This window comes from Crocodylus siamensis, chromosome 1 (assembly GCF_052110815.1).
Source record: "Crocodylus siamensis isolate JL-2025a chromosome 1, ASM5211081v1, whole genome shotgun sequence".
In the NCBI taxonomy this organism is placed as follows: domain Eukaryota; kingdom Metazoa; phylum Chordata; order Crocodylia; family Crocodylidae; genus Crocodylus; species Crocodylus siamensis.
In genome coordinates this window covers 212790769-212807866 of record NC_143395.1, presented here as the reverse complement: position 1 = coordinate 212807866, position 17098 = coordinate 212790769, and the positions used below count along the sequence as shown (strand labels likewise).

The 17098-nt window shown below is 41.5% G+C and overlaps 1 protein-coding gene across 1 annotated transcript; it reads right to left on the bottom strand.

Moving 5' to 3' along the window:
* Positions 1–354: 354 nt before the first annotated feature.
* Positions 355–14986, bottom strand: SFT2D2 (SFT2 domain containing 2). The gene is made up of 8 exons (XM_090056154.1): positions 14854–14986; positions 13596–13682; positions 12513–12598; positions 9742–9823; positions 7882–7917; positions 7729–7787; positions 6855–6884; positions 355–5733 (listed from the first exon to the last, which is right to left on the bottom strand). The coding sequence occupies exons 1-8, from the start codon at positions 14914–14916 to the stop codon at positions 5694–5696; spliced, it is 483 nt and encodes a 160-aa protein (XP_089912280.1). The 5' UTR covers positions 14917–14986; the 3' UTR covers positions 355–5693.
* Positions 14987–17098: the final 2112 nt, after the last annotated feature.

The window sequence follows — 17098 nt, the reverse complement described above, 5'->3', positions numbered from 1 at the left end:
TAAAAAAAAAAAAAATACTTATCTGCTCTACACAAACTAACAACATTGCGAGCGCTACCAGAGAAAATAGGTTGTTTTGTTGTGGGTTTTTTTTCAAATTTGGATCTAGATACTTGACTAAGATCAGAGAAGGTGTCGGAGCTGGAATTAGAACACAGTTATCTTCAATTCTAAATAATATATTCAGGTTATAATACTTCACTTGGCTTCACTCATTTCATAAGAAGCAGGAACTTGCCTACCAACACTGAAATAAGAAGCCCTTTTATCTTGTTCTATTAAGTGATCTATGTAAAAAATGAGTATCACCTGCAAACTTCACTCTTTTATTTAAATAAAGAGAACAACTTATTTAGTGCAGTATCAACTTTATTGAAAAAACAAACGTTCACATGTCTTAGGATATAAACCTATTACAGAACAGCAAAAGCTTTTAATTAGGAAAAGACCTGTCTGCCAAATGATTAGACCCAGGAAAAAAGCAACTAGGATATATATACAAGGCAGCATAGGAGCCAAGAGAAACTGTTTACAATACAAAACACTTGTAGTGGAAAATTTCACCAAAAAAATTCGTTTTCATTTTACAAAAATATCACTCGGTTGGTAAACTTTTAAAAATGTTTTGTCACATTTTAAATGAGGCACAAGATTTTCTCTCCATTTCAAAATATATAAAGCCAAAAAAAATTACTGAAAAGTTTTGAGAGCCTCCAGTACTAGGAGGTGGTGACCCTAAAAACAGGCACTGACATGATGAAGATTACAAAACTGGATGAAAACCATTTTCAGAAAAAAGTTGCAATAAAGTTGTTTCAAGCTGTTATATCACATAAAAGAAAAATGCAGTCTTATCACACAACACAGCTGGCAAAAATGTTCCCTATAGCTTTATACTTCTATTTATAACCATCTTTTTTATTCTGAGAATGCTGGCCCAGGGAAAACTGCATGTTATGCAACCCACAGGACAATTCCCATCTCTATTCAGCATGGGAGCATCTGCAATCTATGCAAGTTTGATATAATCCTAATTCCATGAACCAATCCTTGCTGTATTCCCTAGGAATACCTGCAGATCTTTACTGCCTGCAGTCTGAAAGTGATTTGCACAAGATTTATCAGCAGTTAGGACTTAGTGCAGGATACAAAAACATGCTACTTTGGGTTTTAAAAAACCTGTTATAAAAACACATTTGGAAAGATTCAGCATCACAGTAAGAAAGTCTCAGGTAGTATAATATTCAAAGTAGACTTCATAATGTCATAATAGCAAGGTTTTACTCTGAAAAGGCCATTCACATTGGGCTTATATGTTTGGGGTGTTCCAGTAACTTCAAAATAGATGCAGTTTCTTTGCAAAAGATGGTCCTCTTGGCTCTGATGAAACAAAATAAGCTTCTAAACAAAGCTCTTAAGGCCTTTTTCAGTTAAAAAGTTGCATTAAACAAGTGCTGTGACAACCACAAGAGAAAGATCAGCTGGCCTGGTGACCTGAACTGAAATCTTCTAAACACACTTAGGGAGTTGAGTAGCCAGACCCACAGAGATAAGCACCCATACACATCTCTGAAAATGCCATCCCTTGTGGTTATACGCTCCAAGCAAACGGGTAGAGGATTGAGAAAGTAAAGAGAGAATTTCTTTCTAGAAAAGTCTGAAAAAGGTGGTGGCAGAAGCTGTTCATTTTCTATGGAGTCCTTACAGGTTGTCTACTCTGCAGTAACAGTAACATGAGGGAATTTCACACAAGGTGGGAACATTAAAGATTTCCACACATTCAAAACACACCTACCAAAACAGACAGGAGGCAGTTTGTTTTTACAGACAAAATCCTGCCTTTCTGGTACAATCCAACCAAGGTAGAATGTGGTCTAGTGTCCAGTTTCATTATTTCTTTATAACTATGGTGTTAAATTAACAGATTGGATCAGATGCATGTACAAGGCAGGTAGAATACAGCAGCTAATGCAATATGCAGGTGTAAAGAGAAGATAAGTCAATTCCAAGAATGCAGGACTGCAACATATTTCACTAACAAGGCAGGAATTCAAAATGACAGCAATCCAGGCAATGATATTAGTAACCAAGTAGAAGCCTGGGTGTATGTCAGATTGGCAAGAATCTAGATAGAGTATTCCTTCCCTATTAGACATGTATTACAAAAGTAAGATTAAATTCATGGAAATGGTATATCTCCTCCCACAGTCGCGACTCCACCCCTTCTAGTAAAGGGACCCATATACAATATGAAATCCAGTTTAGTAAACCCTACATGTGTAGCTTATTGACTCAAAAGCTTCAGAGGTAGCTCTACAGTTAAAAGTAGTCAGTTTGTGGATTTGCAATCCAGAGGAACACCCGTATAATCTGCATGCCAGCAATGAATCACTTAAGAGCTTCACATACCAAATGCTCTCTGTATAACTTGCTGTATCAGAACAATTAGGTCCCAGGCTCTATTCAGGCAACACACAGATACAAGAGTTATATCCAGGGTACATGATTAAAGCTTGGTTTTGGCGTTCCCAATCTGGCTGGAAAGTATTTAGGTTCATAGGCAGAGCTTTCCAGCACAATTACTAGCCCTAGCAAAGGGGGTGAATTGTCAAGGAATGAGTTGATCTGAAGTACAGGAGTAAGAAAATCCAGCAGTCAGCACTGCAGAATTCAATTGTTGAATGGCCTAGAGCAACAATGACCCTGGTTAATAGCACTTTTGGGAAGGAAGCTTGTATTACTTAGTGGGGAGCTTTTCCCAAGTCCCCATTGAGAAGCCAGTGTTAAACAAAAATAGGCATGAGAGAAGCATTAAGAGGCATATCCTCCAGTTACTTCTTATGAAACTATTCTGTAAAGACCAGGGTAGAATCCTTTGGCAGGAAGCGGCCTGGGAACTGAACTGAATCCCCAGTACATGGAGGAACATAGAGGTAAAGTGACTTGTTTTAGTTCAGGCAGCAAGTCAGGAGAAATAAAAGAAGGTCTCTATCTCCCTACCTTCTGCTTTAATTTGTTGAGCTGCCTTTGAGACATTAGCAGTCAAGAAGCCTTATTTAGAAAAATGAAGGTGCCTCAAAGTCATGCTAGTAGAGAAGTCAGATGAATGATGTTCAGAACAAGTGTTGTGTGTAGGAGAGACTGGTAAGGCTTTTTGTACAAGTGTAAAGGTTTACTTTAAATGCTAACCAAAAAACCCAAAAAGACAACTGCTTAGCTATCCTGGGTCACTACCTGTCTCTAACCATAGAAGAGGGAGATAGTTACATCCAAAAGTAGACCGCTGTATTCTAACAATGATAATAATGGTCAGTCTATGGCTTCAGCAGCTTGAAAAATAGCAATGTGCAATGAAGTTAAAGAAGCCAGTGTCTGTTGTGTGCCCCTACTTCCAAATCACCCACTTGTGGAATGGATGTACCCTAACTGAACAGAAGTGGAGACGTGAACAGCGTAATCCTCTGATGATGGTAACCTCCAGCCAACAGGATTCCAACAGAGGCTAAAATAGACAGATCCCAGGATCTAGACTGGAGGGCTACTGCTCCCAAACATGGGAATAAATGAATGCTGTTAAGACCTGGACAACTCAGGGAAACTGCCACTTCAAGGTATCATGCTCTCTCTAGTTTCAGAAGCCAGAGATATAGAAAGGAAGAGAGTCTCATGTGCCTTTTATTGCTCAAGAATGGTAAAGGAAAAAACAAAAAAGAATAATGTTGAAATTGCTATGCTGACTATTAAGTCCTCAGCGCTTTACTTCATAGACATAGGCTGTACTTTGCGTAGTTTTTTGTAGCGATCATACTTTCAAGCCTGGCCAGGGCATGGTTTTCCAAGACAGGATCCTATAACGATCACAGTAGGCTACAATGGCCTACTGAAATGGCTCTTCCATCATTCAAGTTTTTTTGTTTTTGTTTTTTTACAGGAGAGGTTTTGAAGTGGAACTTTACAGTGAAATGCATTAAGTTGTCTTGAGCAACTGAAGGGCACTTTAAGGTTTGTTTTTTTAAACTCCTAAGTTTAATAGCTTCCTGGAAGCCACCAAGTTTGTTACCTTCACTGTGGAGCTGATGCTTACTGCTGATCTGATCAAGACTGTCGCTAGGCTGTGAATATTGGTTACCTTTTTTCTTGTATAAATAAGACTGTAATCTGGTGGCCAGTGTGGTTCATATTGTAATCATACTCCAACATGATTGTATTTGTACTACAATGAGGGCCTTATGAACTGCACAAGACACCAAGGACTTTGGCATCAGGCTATACAATAAGTCTTCCCAGACTTTTACCCCAGCAAGGTAATAACTAGGTAAGTAGTAAATATAATCCGCCCAAAGTAAAGTGTGCCCAAGGACTGCAGCAATGCTATATTTATCAGAAAAATCAGTCTGAGAGAATGCTAAAGTGATCTTGGAATTTCTGCTTCAGAAAAAATCCTAGCCTCAGGAGGCTATTTGTTCAGAGGTGGCAGTTAAATTTTGCACCCAGTTCCTTAGCAAAAATAAAGTTTCCTCATGATGCTTCCCCTCAGAAGAAGGTACTGACACTTGAAGATCACCTGTGCATTTCTTCTAGTCAGTGACCTATGATCTCTGTAGGCAAAGGCATTTTGAACAAGTGGGAACCATAGACCAAAGAAGAATATGTCGTCCCCCCATTCAAAGAAAAAACGCACACAAGTTCCTCATATCCTGTCAGTAGAAGGTATTGTAAAAAGGTGGGCAAAAATACCCGTTCCAAAATGTACACAAGAGTATTTAGAAAAGCACAATAAAATCTGTGTCCAGACAAACTAAATATCAGTTCTTATCGAGTCATGGGGTTGTTGTTTCTGCAATAAATAGCTGTGGACAGGACAGGCCCCAAACAGCGCAAGAAAGATGCAGCTTCTGCCTTGCTTTGCAATATTAGTAGCTGCTACAAGCAAGGCAAAAAACCCAGGTCCCCATCAGGCAGAGAGCTTTGTTTACCTTGGTTGCAGTGAACTCCTTGTACTTTTCCCCAAGGGGTATAATAAATGCTCATTTACTACATTAAATAAACACCTAGTAGTTTAAACAGTTATTTGGTTACAGAAAATAATTTTTTAGAAATATTTAGTCAAAAGAGTTTCCTTCAGCAGTTCTAAAACCTGACTTTGAAGCACTAGGCTCCTGCAAAAGAGCCAGAAAATAAAAAGATCAGTGAGGTTTCATTGTCCAAAGTGAGTGCAAACATTAAGTGGGAGGAAGTGAAGTTTTTGAATCTCAATAAAAAAAAATCATCAGAAAGCAGGGAGTATATTTCTTCTCCTGTAAGACTAGATCCTCAGCAGTGTAGAGTGGTACAGTTTCATCAAAGTGCAAAACATGCCAACTTGTGCCAGCTGAGGATCCTCTGATTTTTGGCCCAACAGTGGCTCTTCAAGGATTATTTGTTTTGTTCTGCACAATTCTAATACATGTATAAATTTCAGAGTTAGATTCTAGATCCCAATCTGGCTCTGCTAAACAGATAGTTTCGGACAATAAACCGTTTCAACATTCTGATGCTTACAAAAAGTAACTATATACACTGGATTCTAAGCACAAGAAAGCTCCCACTACCAACTGAAAGGCACGTGTTTAAGACAGTCAGAAAGATGCATACAAGAATTAGCATGGATCTACTGTACTTCCTAGAACTTCACAAAGCATCCCACATGCTTGTTATGACAAACAGACAGATGCACATTTCTTCACAGCATCCCTGTAAGGGAGAGAGAAATAGTGACACAATGTTTCTAATATACATAGACATTTCTTCACCATTTTAATTACAAGCAATACAGTTTGCAGTTAGGTTATAACCATTTGCTTATGTGTGTCTGGCAATGTCACTAAAGGGCAAACTGAGACCCATGTATATACATGTGATTTAGTTTCACTTGCCTGTAGGAAGTGGGAGAAGCCCTTGCTGTAGCGTGTGAGGGTGGGGGTTAGAAAAGAGTGGAGATGCCAGAGCTGGAAAAGGGAAGGATGTGACTGCACACGTATGCATGCACTCACATGAAAGGGTTTTAAATGGACAGCTTAAAAAACACTCATAAGAGAAAGTAAGCTTCTCACAGGAGTTTCAACCACTAGCTCATCTATAGTATTTTGGACTGCTTGCACTTTCCAAAAGCTATTTTTAAGATTCCATTTCAGACTGTATACCACAAGTTATCATCAGAAAGCCTTTTTGTGCTTTAAATTCACATTCTCTAAAATAAGTTATCCCTTGCATGCCTCTTACTTGTGGAAGCAGATACCCAGCTAACTGACCCAGTCTCCACCTCCCCAGGTCCATGCACACATTTCAGTTGGCCCTTAGAAATACTGTAAAATATTTCTGCAGCTGAGGAGACCCATAGTCTGGTCAGAAGAGAAGGAAACGAAGGTGGTGATGACAGCTGACAGTAATGACTTGTCAGGAATATTTTGGAAGGTGCCAGGGTTTCAAAGTACAGAAGTTACTAGCTTGGGATTTGACATTGTATTAAAAGCAAATCATGTCCATTCAAGATTACAGGCCCCAGAATTCCACATGTAAGCTACATCTGAAGAGAGTAGCAAGCATGGTTTCAGCAGAAGAGTCCTCTCAGATGCTAAAGAGTTTGTTGGAGGCAGGAGCCCTAAGTAACTAGAGTGGAACAAGCTACACAGAAATGGCTGCATTTCCATCACTGGTGAAATCAACACTTAGAGATTAGTTGCAAACAATTTAAGAGTAACATGACAAACATTAGGGGTTTTTTTTTTTTTTTAGAAGCTAAAGATCTTATGGGGAGACAGAGATATATTCTTTGTCTTTGCACTCTTAAGTGGTGTGGAAGCAATACAGCTTACCTTGCAAAAGGTATGAAGGAAATGCTGTACCTAAAAAACAAAGAGAACATAAAGAAATTAGCAGCTGTTTTGACTGTAAAAACTGCATATAAAAGCAACAATTTCTCCCCATATTAAAAGTAAACATATAGTCATCTCTGCATGTATATAAAAGACACTATAATTAAAATTAGCAGAGAGAAATGCAGTGTTGCTCCTCAAGCACCCTCATTGTAAACATCTTGGTTAAGCAGGGATTTATATGAAGTGTTTAGTTAACCATTCCCCCACAAATCCCATGCATATAAGCCCTGGTGGCATACATGATTAGTCTTCCAAACAGCAATGTACTTGGTACCTTGAGAACTGATGAGATACAGTTATTAAATTTTACAGCATCCAAAGCAGTGAGTCTAGGATGCTGTAAAAATCCTAAAATAGTTAGAAGAAAGCGACCCTAAAAATATCCCTGTATAAGCCTATCAAGCTAATTGAAAACAGTATAGTCCCAAATGGAAGAGCTAGTGTAAAAGGAAGTGCCAAATGGCCAAAGCAAATCAATCTGGAAAACAGCAGCAACCTTGTGTCCAACTGCAAAACAGCTGGACACACTACAGAAGGGAGAGCACAGTGAAGGACTCTGAACTGAGCATGCTCTGCCCCCAGGCCCAGCCAAACAGAACTCTGAGGCAAAAAGCAGAGACAAGCCAGCTCATCTCAAAAACTTTGAACCTCAGGGTGGTAATTATTCGGAGAGGAAGCTCAAGTTTGGGTGGATGCAGAAAGAAAACACTTCGGTGTGAATAAGGAAAATGAGTAAGTCCATCAATACTCTAGCAACTGAACAAAGCTTTAAACCGAAAGGTTGGGGAAGAGGGAAATAAAAGTTACTTACCAGGCCAAAGCAAAACACTGTAAAATGCAGAAGATGAGAGCAAGTCCTTTGTTGTGCCACTGACAGAGGGAAAGAAAAATACAGTCATGAAACAGCATTTACTTGTATTTTTTAAAAGTGTCCACAGGCCACATGCAAGATTCAAGTACTCACCCAGAAGGCAGAACACAACGTTAGTACGAAACACAACTAAAAGAGAACAGAGAATTGCTATTAAAGCAGACTACTCCCTAGATATTAACATCTAGCCAAGTTTCATGGCTACGCTTTTATATATAGCGCCAGTACTAAGCACTAGTATTAGTGCTTTACTGGGATCAGGTTTACTGTATAAGAGTTCCATTTAAAGTGTTCTATCCATGACATTTCTGAATATGAAATAAAGCAGCAGACAGATATTGACTATATCTGCACTGGCTCCGCTGTACTCTCAAAGCTGTTCCCTGAAACTAAGCTATACCTGGCTGCTTTAGCTACTGTTTTGTAGTTTCCTCATTTAAACCTACCTTTCGTTTTTGCTAGTCATTCAAGCATGCAATAAATATACACTACAAATTGGCAGTGCTTTTAAAATAATAATAAATAAAAAAAATGAACAGAAATCTCTTACTTTGAGCTAGACACATTTTAAATAGAGGCACTGTTTCCATTTAGCAACAAGCAAGTTCCTGATCTTTCTGTCTTCAAAGTCAGCAATACAGTCCTGTGGTACATGTACTATTGTGTGCATTTCATGCTGCTTGTGCGTGGGAATTATGTATGGTGGCTCAGGCGATCAGTATAATGACCTTAGTCATTATTCTAACACTGGTTTTTCATATTTAAATCTCCTACTGGAAAGATAGTTACATGTTCAGACCCACCACGCTGAATGCAAAACAAACACAGCCAGCCATTACACGAGAAGATAATCAGTTACACACGACTACACATGTACCTGGATTCATCAGGGAATCAGAAAACAGGAAACGGCACAATGACGGAAAAAGCTTTGCCAGATTAACAAAAATAATATGGGAGCATTTAAGTCAGATCTCTTTTAAACGTAACTGAGGCTGTAACAAATTTGAGGGTTGAGAGAAAAAGCACAAGAGCATAAAAGAAGGAAACTAATCTAAAGAATTTCCCAAACAGAGTGAAAGGCAGTAGAACATTTTCAGCACAAATGGTACTTTTAAATAAATGTCGCAACTTGCAACTGCAGAAGGATGGGGTGGTCACTATTTGTAAGCATTTTAAAGTCTATAACTTAAGTCCACTAGAAAATTGGAATGACAGTATTATGACAGAACTTTGGGGAGGGGAACTATGGGATTCTACTTTGCAGTTGAAGGCAAATACTCTTACTTTATCAAGAGCCTTCAAAACAGAAAGGCACCAGTAACCAGTTAGATGCATTTGGCCAAGTTAAACGCTATACTTTTATTTAGCAAGCTTAATTCATTTACACATAGTTAAAGCATCAGAGTGCTGCATCATGAAACATCATTTACAGGTTCTTCAGAAATCAGCTAGGATGCTTAGGAGTAACACCAGTAAAGAGAGGGGTAACATTAGTAGAGAAGTGTGTGTGTTTAACTACATTCCAACAGGATTCTTTCCACAACTTTCTCTCACTTCTCACCCCTGACTTTGCTTTTATGATTGCGTGCCAAATTTCTCCAAAATGACATCTGCAAAACCTGTCATTCCACTTCATGCACCCAAACCACTAGCTCCTGTGTTGTTGTAGCCCGGTTTAAACTAAGCTTTCAGAGCAGAGGACCTGCTCTTTCCTGTTATACAAAACAATATATTTGTACAGCATTATAAAAACAGCAACACAGTCAGATTTTTAATAGCACAATGAAGCTTTTCTAGACCAGCATCCCTTCCCCAACCCCCAACACTCCTTCCCACACCAAAAAAGCATGTGTGCACATACCACACACACACTACAGAGGAGACTTTCCAGGGAAAATTGAAAATTAGTTCCAATTCCATACAAGTTTAAAAAGATCTTGTTATACTTACTAGCATAATAACAGTAGCTATCAGACGAGTGGGTTCAAACATCCTTTTCAATTGCTTCATTGGTCCCATAAGGAAAACAGTGCTGCAACAAGCAAATCAACACAGCATAAGCACAAAAGATCTGAAGACATCAAAGGTATGCTTGCATTGCCATCATAACCTATTGTAACATACCATAGGCGTCATGGGCATACAAGGTAACAATGTACTTTACTGTGGGGAGTAGTGCTATATAGACAGCAAAGACTTAGGGGCTATACCATAAAACAAAAGCAGCGCACAACAGAGAACAGGCAAGTAAAACACCATGATTTGGGTGCTAGATAAACTAAGTCTTGAGAAGAAGCAATAGAAGATGTTTGTAATCTTAATTTAAATAGAAACATTGTCTAAACATTGCCTTTGCTCCAGAGGCCGCGTACAGGTCATGCTGTGTGTCCCCTGCCCATATGGCCATGGGAGGCACAACATGGTATACCACAAGTCCTGGGGCAAAGGCAGCACGGTGCAGAGCCCCAGCTTGCAGCAGGCAATGCTCCTCTTCCCTGCATGCAAAACTAGGGGAGCATGTGCCCCCCATTCCTCTCCTGGAGGTATGTGCAGCAGTGGGGAGCCACACCCCCCACCCCAACAAGCCTCCTGTGGCTCCATCCCACAACCCACTCTGGCCCCAGGGTCCCATTCACCCCAACCCTTCACCTGACTCTGCCCCACTCCCTCCATCACCATGGGGGCCTCAATCTGCCCTCCCCCACTCCATGGACTTACTTTATGGGCACAGTCTGTGTCTCTAGGTCTCACTCCCAAGCCAGTCCTCCATCCCTGCTGCTGTCCCTTATTCCTGACCCACAGTACCTCACATCCTGCCAGGGTATCCAGGGAACCCCCACCCCGCAAGTCAGGCTCCAACCCCCCAACACCTTCACAAATTCCTTCTCCCCACACACACACACCCACCCACCCACCCACCCACCCTGGAACCATACAGAGTACCTGCATAATTTTGCATTTTTCTGCATATCATTTTGAGTTCTTAGCTGTGCAATTAAAATTGCAATTAATTGTACGATTAAAAAAAAAAAAATTAGTTGCAACTAATCATGATCAAATTTGTTAACTGTTTGACAGGCCTAGTAAAGATTAAAGAGTCCCATTGGGCAGAATGGTTTTCAGTGCTCAGTCTAGAAGATCCCATTAAGCAGGGAAAAGCACAGGCTCAGGGGAGACCTGGTGGCAGCCTATAAGTACATCAGGGGTGTGCATCAGGATTTGGGGGGGAACAGCTGTTCACCAGAGCACCCCATGGGATGACAAGGACCAACAGTCACAAAGTCCTCCAAGACCGTTTTAGGCTGGACATAAGGAAAAACTTCTATACTGTCCAAGCCCCCAAGGCTTGGAATAGGCTCCCTCCAGAGGTGGAGCAAGCACCTACTCTGGACTCCGTTAAGAAGCGTTTGGACGCTTATTTTGCTGGGATCCTTTGACCCCAGCCAACTTCCTGCCCTTCGGGCAGGGGGCTGGACTCAATGATCTCCCAAGGTCCCTTCCAGCCCTAATGTCTACGAAGTCTGTGTGTGATGCTTAGTTTCAGTTCTCAAACTGTGGATTTGTCCCTCCAGAGATAACACGCTTGTTAACAGCAGTATATGGAGAAGAGAGATAATATACCTGATAACCTACCCATCAGACTTCTTGTCTCTCTGCAAATTTGTGTACAATGAGTCAAGCCCTTACCTCTCTCTAAAAGTGCAAAGTGTCAAGAAGTTAAATGAACAGAGGATATCAAACAACAAGAATGCACTTTTTGTAGAAAACAATGATTAAATCAAGGCTTCCTGACCAGTGATTGAAATCAATTTGATTTAAAAATTAAATCCACCCTGGTTGAATGTCCCCATTTTCTGGCATCATGGACAGGGAGAATGTAAACTCCCCTTCTGTCTCATCTAAACTGTTCATTCTATATGCTTATGTTCCATTGCGTCAGTCTCCAGCATCAGGTAGTGAGGAAACTGTAATCTATTTCAGCCTCTTGCCCCAAAGAAATGTTTCTAGGTGCTTGTTCATTCATCACTTCTGAACCCCCTCTAGCTCAGCTACATCCTTTCCAAGATGGAATGCTCCATACAGTATTAGCACTTCAAAGTATAGCTTATGAAAAATCAAGAGCTCTGCTTCATTTGAACATTATTCCTCATGTCAATCCACTCCTCATTGCATTCCAATACCTTGCTAGCCAATTAGCTTGTGCCAGCACATTTTCAGTCTTCACTGAGCTATTTACAACAACGCCCAGGAGGTTTCTTGGGACATCAGCATGGCTACACTTACAGCAAGAGTCTTCACAACAGATAGAAGATGATGGTCTACCAACCTAGAGGGACCAATACCTTATGGGTCATAAGGAAATGCAGACAACCGTAACAGCATCAAGAACAGTATAATTATATTGATTCTTTCCTGACCCCTGTAGGAATCTGCTAAAGCTGTGAAGCATGACATCTCATTCCTCCTATTTTTGCCTGCATGTACACATAGATAGCTTATTTGACTCAACAGTAAAAGCCAAAGTACAAGAAAATGTTCCATTTTATAAAACTAGACCGGTTTGAAAGATCAGTATTATTTGTTTTCATTTTCTCAATTTGAGGTGTGTACGTAAAACAAGATTAATTTCTGCCACTCGATACTCATGAGCACTCACTCCCTATCATTCTATGCAAACTGCCCTGCCTTGGTATGAGAGAGCTGTTAGAGAAGTTTGTTACCTTCCAATGGATGCAATATTCCCCAGTGTATAAAATACGGCAAAAAGAATTAAGCCTTTCCTTGGCACCCACAGCAGGCATGTACCCTGAAAAGATAGATCAGGAAAGTGACTGACTATTTTGTTACCATATATATATACATACATACATACATCTCACACACCTTTTCCTCCTGCCCCCCACTAGTCTCTTCAAAAAAATACTGCAGAACAGTAGGGAAACTTAAACCTAAATGTAGGTAACAAAAGCACAGATTTGTGTTTGCTTGCAATCTTTGTTATAATCAAAGGATTTCACTGGAGCCCAATGACCTTCTTAATAAACAAAGTATCTTGCATTTACCAGGTATGTGGCAAATCAACGAGTTGAAATCAAGTTTATGCATTAATAGACCATTTATGCATATCTTATCCTTTTAAAAATAGGAATACTAGTACCTGGACACAAAAGGATGCACAACTATCTACAAAGCTGTATTTACCATATCAAGGGCTCATACTTTTATTAGGGGTGCACCTAACTCTGCTATAACAGTTACATTTTACTTGACTTGTCATTTAGCAACAAAATCCTGTTAGTCCGTCTACACATCTTTGCCTATATAAACAAATCTGTAGCTTGTACCATCTCAATCTCCATCCAGTCTAAGACCCTGTACTTGAGCGTACTTGCCCACTGCCACCATTCCTTTTGGAAACTGAGGAATTATGTACCATATCAGTGAACAATTCCTGTTTACACCATTCAATTCTCAACAACTCAGAAGAATAGGACCCATCATCTTTATTTTGTGTGTGTCATGCCTCCATTTCAAAGGGCTCTCTCTCATAGGCAACAATCCAAACACACCTATACAGAACCCCTGCTTTTTGGGGTCAGAGTGCATGCCAGTTTGCCTGCCACTTTGGGATGAGGGGTGGAGGTCTCTTGGGAGATCCTAACATTTCATTCCTCATGCATGCTAATACCGTGCTAGCTTGATGGCTCATGGTGGCATATTTTGCAGCCTTCGCCAAACTATTTACAATACATGCTGTTGCATGTGGAACCCAAACCTATTGCAAAAATTAACAGGGGTCTTACCAGGATGGAGCACAGAATTCCTATAGCAAAACAGGCAATGAAACCTTTCACTCGTGTGCCCCAGCTTAATGTAGTTGCATCCATCACCTGGAATTAAAAAAACCAACACACAAAAAACAAATACCTTGAGTTTATAAAGTAAGGACCCATGTTTCCTTTAATATATCAACTTGTGCAAGTGAGAGAGAGATCTAATTTAGTTATTCCATAAAGTATAGATCTGTTTTCTTTAAATATCAAATTTCAGAGAGATGCACATACACTCTAATGTAGTTAGTTGGTCTATAAAGTACATATCTACCCTGCTTTATATCAATTTGTAGTCAACTCCAAGCAAGCTTAGTTGCTTTTTTTAAATCAGCAGCCTATGCTCCTTTTGGGGGTGGGGGGAGGGCAGGAATCTCCACAAGATCACAACATTTAGTGAAAAGCCCCATACACAGTATCAGTACCACTAGCACAGAACTCCACTTTTGTGGCAAGCCAAATGTCAGCTGCAGCAGGCAACAGCTGCATGCTGCCCACAGGACAAGGCCCCTAACTAGTCCCAGACACGTGAAAGGAAGGGAGTAGCTTGTCACTACCAGCACGATAAGTACCAACCCTAGCCTCTCCGCTGCACTCATCAGCAGGCATGCCCAGCTCGCCAGCCTATGGTCTTAGTCTCTGGACAGTCGGTGTAACAAGTGGCTTTTCTTCCACCCCTTATCTTTGTGAGAAGCTAAATCCAGAGAGCACCATTGAAATTATAGCAAGCGAGTGCTCCCAGGAGGGCATACCCCAACCCCCTGCTCAAAGCAGGACTATCCCCAACCAGATCATCCCAGCCAGGGCTGCGTCGAGCCGGGCCTTAAAAGCCTCCAAGGATGGAGGTCCCACCACCACTTTTGGTAGCCTGTTCCAGTGGTTCACCACTCTCTTAGAGAGTCTTTTCTAACGTACAGCCTACACCCGCCTTGCTGCAACTTGAGGCCATTGCTCCTTGGTCTGTCATCTGCCACCACTGAGAGCAGTCCAGCTCCTTCCTCTTTAGACCCCCGTCAGGTAGCCGAAGGTCGCTATTGAATGCTGCGGACTAGCTGAGCCCAGGTCCCTCGCCTCTACGAGCCCCTGCGCTGTCCGTCCCCAGCCAGCGGCAGGGCACAAGTACCCAGCGCCCCCCGTCCCAGCATAGGCGCCCCCAATCCAGAGCCCCCCGCCCCCGCATCGCGGCCGCCTCGAACCCGCACCCCGTGTGCGGCGGGGAGGGGGGAGGTACCTCGCTCATCACGCCCGACTCCTCGGCGTCCTGCCCGCTCAGAACCCGCTTGAGCTTGTCCATGGTCGGCTCCGCGCCGCGCCCGGCTCCACTCTGCTCGACTCGACTCCACTCCCGCACCGTGACTACAGCACCCAGCAGGCACCACCCCCCGCCCCACTTTATCACAGCCGCTGCTGGCGCGGGGGATACTGGGAGACGTAGTCACTCTCCACCCACTAGCCTGAATGGTGGGGTTTTGCGGCCGCAAGGCACGCTGGAAGCCGTAGTCCCAGCGTAGGTTCGGGTCCTGCTGGCACAGTGCATGCCGGGTGGGGTAGTCCCTGCCCTTGCTCTAGGCGCTGCTGGCGCAGGGCATGCTGGAAGCTGTAGTCGCCTCAGCCCTCAGCTGGGGCAGGCGGGGGTAGGGACGGGGCCGGGCTCCTCAGTGTTGCCGGGCGTCCGATAACGATCGTGTTTGTACGATAATTTTCAACTCTTGTGCCATGCTCGATCAATAATAGTAAAAGTACTCTCAAGGAGTCTTAACCTATTTTGGGGCTTGCTGTCACCATTTTCTTAGGACTGCTGGCCTCAAAATAAACACTTCAACGTTGAGGACGGAGTTCTCACTCAGTCACTGGCTGTTACAGTGAGCAATATAGAGTAAATAAGGCGATGACGTGTTTAAATATTTTTTCAGTGTACCATAGTTTTTTCAGCAAATGCAATAATTTCAAGCTCCTAATATAATAATTTCATATTCAAGACCTGGCAACGCTGGCTCCTCTGCAGGGAAAAGCCAGCTGACAGCACCCTTGGCCTGCAGCAGCCTGCTGCTCTCTTCCTCCCTCAGCCAGAGCTGGTGCTGGTAGCTCAGGGGTGTCCGGCAGGCTCCATCAGGCTGTTCTCTTGGACTTCTATTAGGAACAAGGCCATGTCTGGGCAGTCAGCACTAGAGGGAAATGCCAGGAGATGGGATCCTGGCCTAAACAGCCAGTTTTTCTGTTTTAAGGCAGATCCTGCTAATTTCTCTGTAAACACTAAAATTTACACACTGTTCCTGTGCGTGCACTGGTTTGGCAGTGTTTACAGAATCAGACCTTTACAAGGAAAAGCCAACAGGATGCATTTGTTCAGACTCTTATGGAAGTTCATTGTAGAGTTTTCATCAACGCTGTGGGCTCTGGATTGGGCACTTGGTAAAACCCTGCAGAATCAGCCAAGGAAAAAATAGCTATATCTCTGCTTGTTTAGAGAGCAATACTATTTTCCTGTTTTGCAAAGCACATCCTTTTCTTAAACTGTTTGTTTCTGTTCAGGTTCTCTTCGTAAACGCCTTTTAAAAGCTTAACATCCTTATCTTCCAAATAAATGCATTTAGGTCCCACCCAATTCTTTAGTGTCAGGACACTAAAGAATTGGGTAGGATAAGTTTAAGAACTTAGTTTAGTTTAAGAACTAATCACAGCAGCAATGCAAAGAACAATTTCTTTGCAGTTTATGATAATGATGATGACAGTGATGATGATGATGATGACGATGATGATGATGATGATGATGATGAGAGGCAAGAAAGGTTAAACCATTTGAAATGCATATTCAGCTTCCAGTACAAAAAGGTATTTGTATCAGGAAAGAAATATTATAAGGTCCAACTAGGTCTAGAAAATGAGGAAAACTAATAGTCCAAGCTATCTGCACATTTCAGGCTTATTTATTAATTGACCATTCCACTGATTACTAAACTTGGTTTATGACGTCTGGAAATGCATTCCAGCTAATAAAACAGGGTGTGCCAGGACTGACATGAGTCATACCACAGAAACCACCTTCAGACATTCATTATCTCCAAAAGTATAAAAGCACATCTGTAGACACACACACACACAAAAAAAAAAAAGATATGCATCTGTGCACTGCCCTTACCAGCTTTTTTGAGCACCATCACGTAGTTGGCATGACTTGTGTATTAAATAGCATCCAGTAACTATTTTGAGAGAGGAAGCAGGAAAGATTCATTATTATTTATTTTTTGAGAGCTGCTGGAGTATTGTGATTCTGAAACCAAGACTGTTTAAATTATACATTTTACATGCTATGAATATATTATCCTTTAATGGTCCTAATATTAAGTTTTAACTTTCTGCTTTTGTACAGTATATATATAAAAAAAAAAATCTTGAAAAGTGGAAAAAGCTGATTTTTCACAGGCCCTAAATACCCTGCACCCCTCCAGGGGAAACTGACCCATCATAAAGCCATA

Coding starts and splice junctions, on each gene's coding strand:
- SFT2D2 (XM_090056154.1), bottom strand. CDS start 14,916: ATGGACAAGCTCAAGCGGGTTCTGAGCGGGCAGGACGCCGAGGAGTCG. Junction 13,683..14,853: donor AGTCGGGCGTGATGAGCGAG/GTACCTCCCCCC, acceptor TTTTAATTCCAG/GTGATGGATGCAACTACATT. Junction 7,788..7,881: donor CGTTGTGTTCTGCCTTCTGG/GTGAGTACTTGA, acceptor TCCCTCTGTCAG/TGGCACAACAAAGGACTTGC.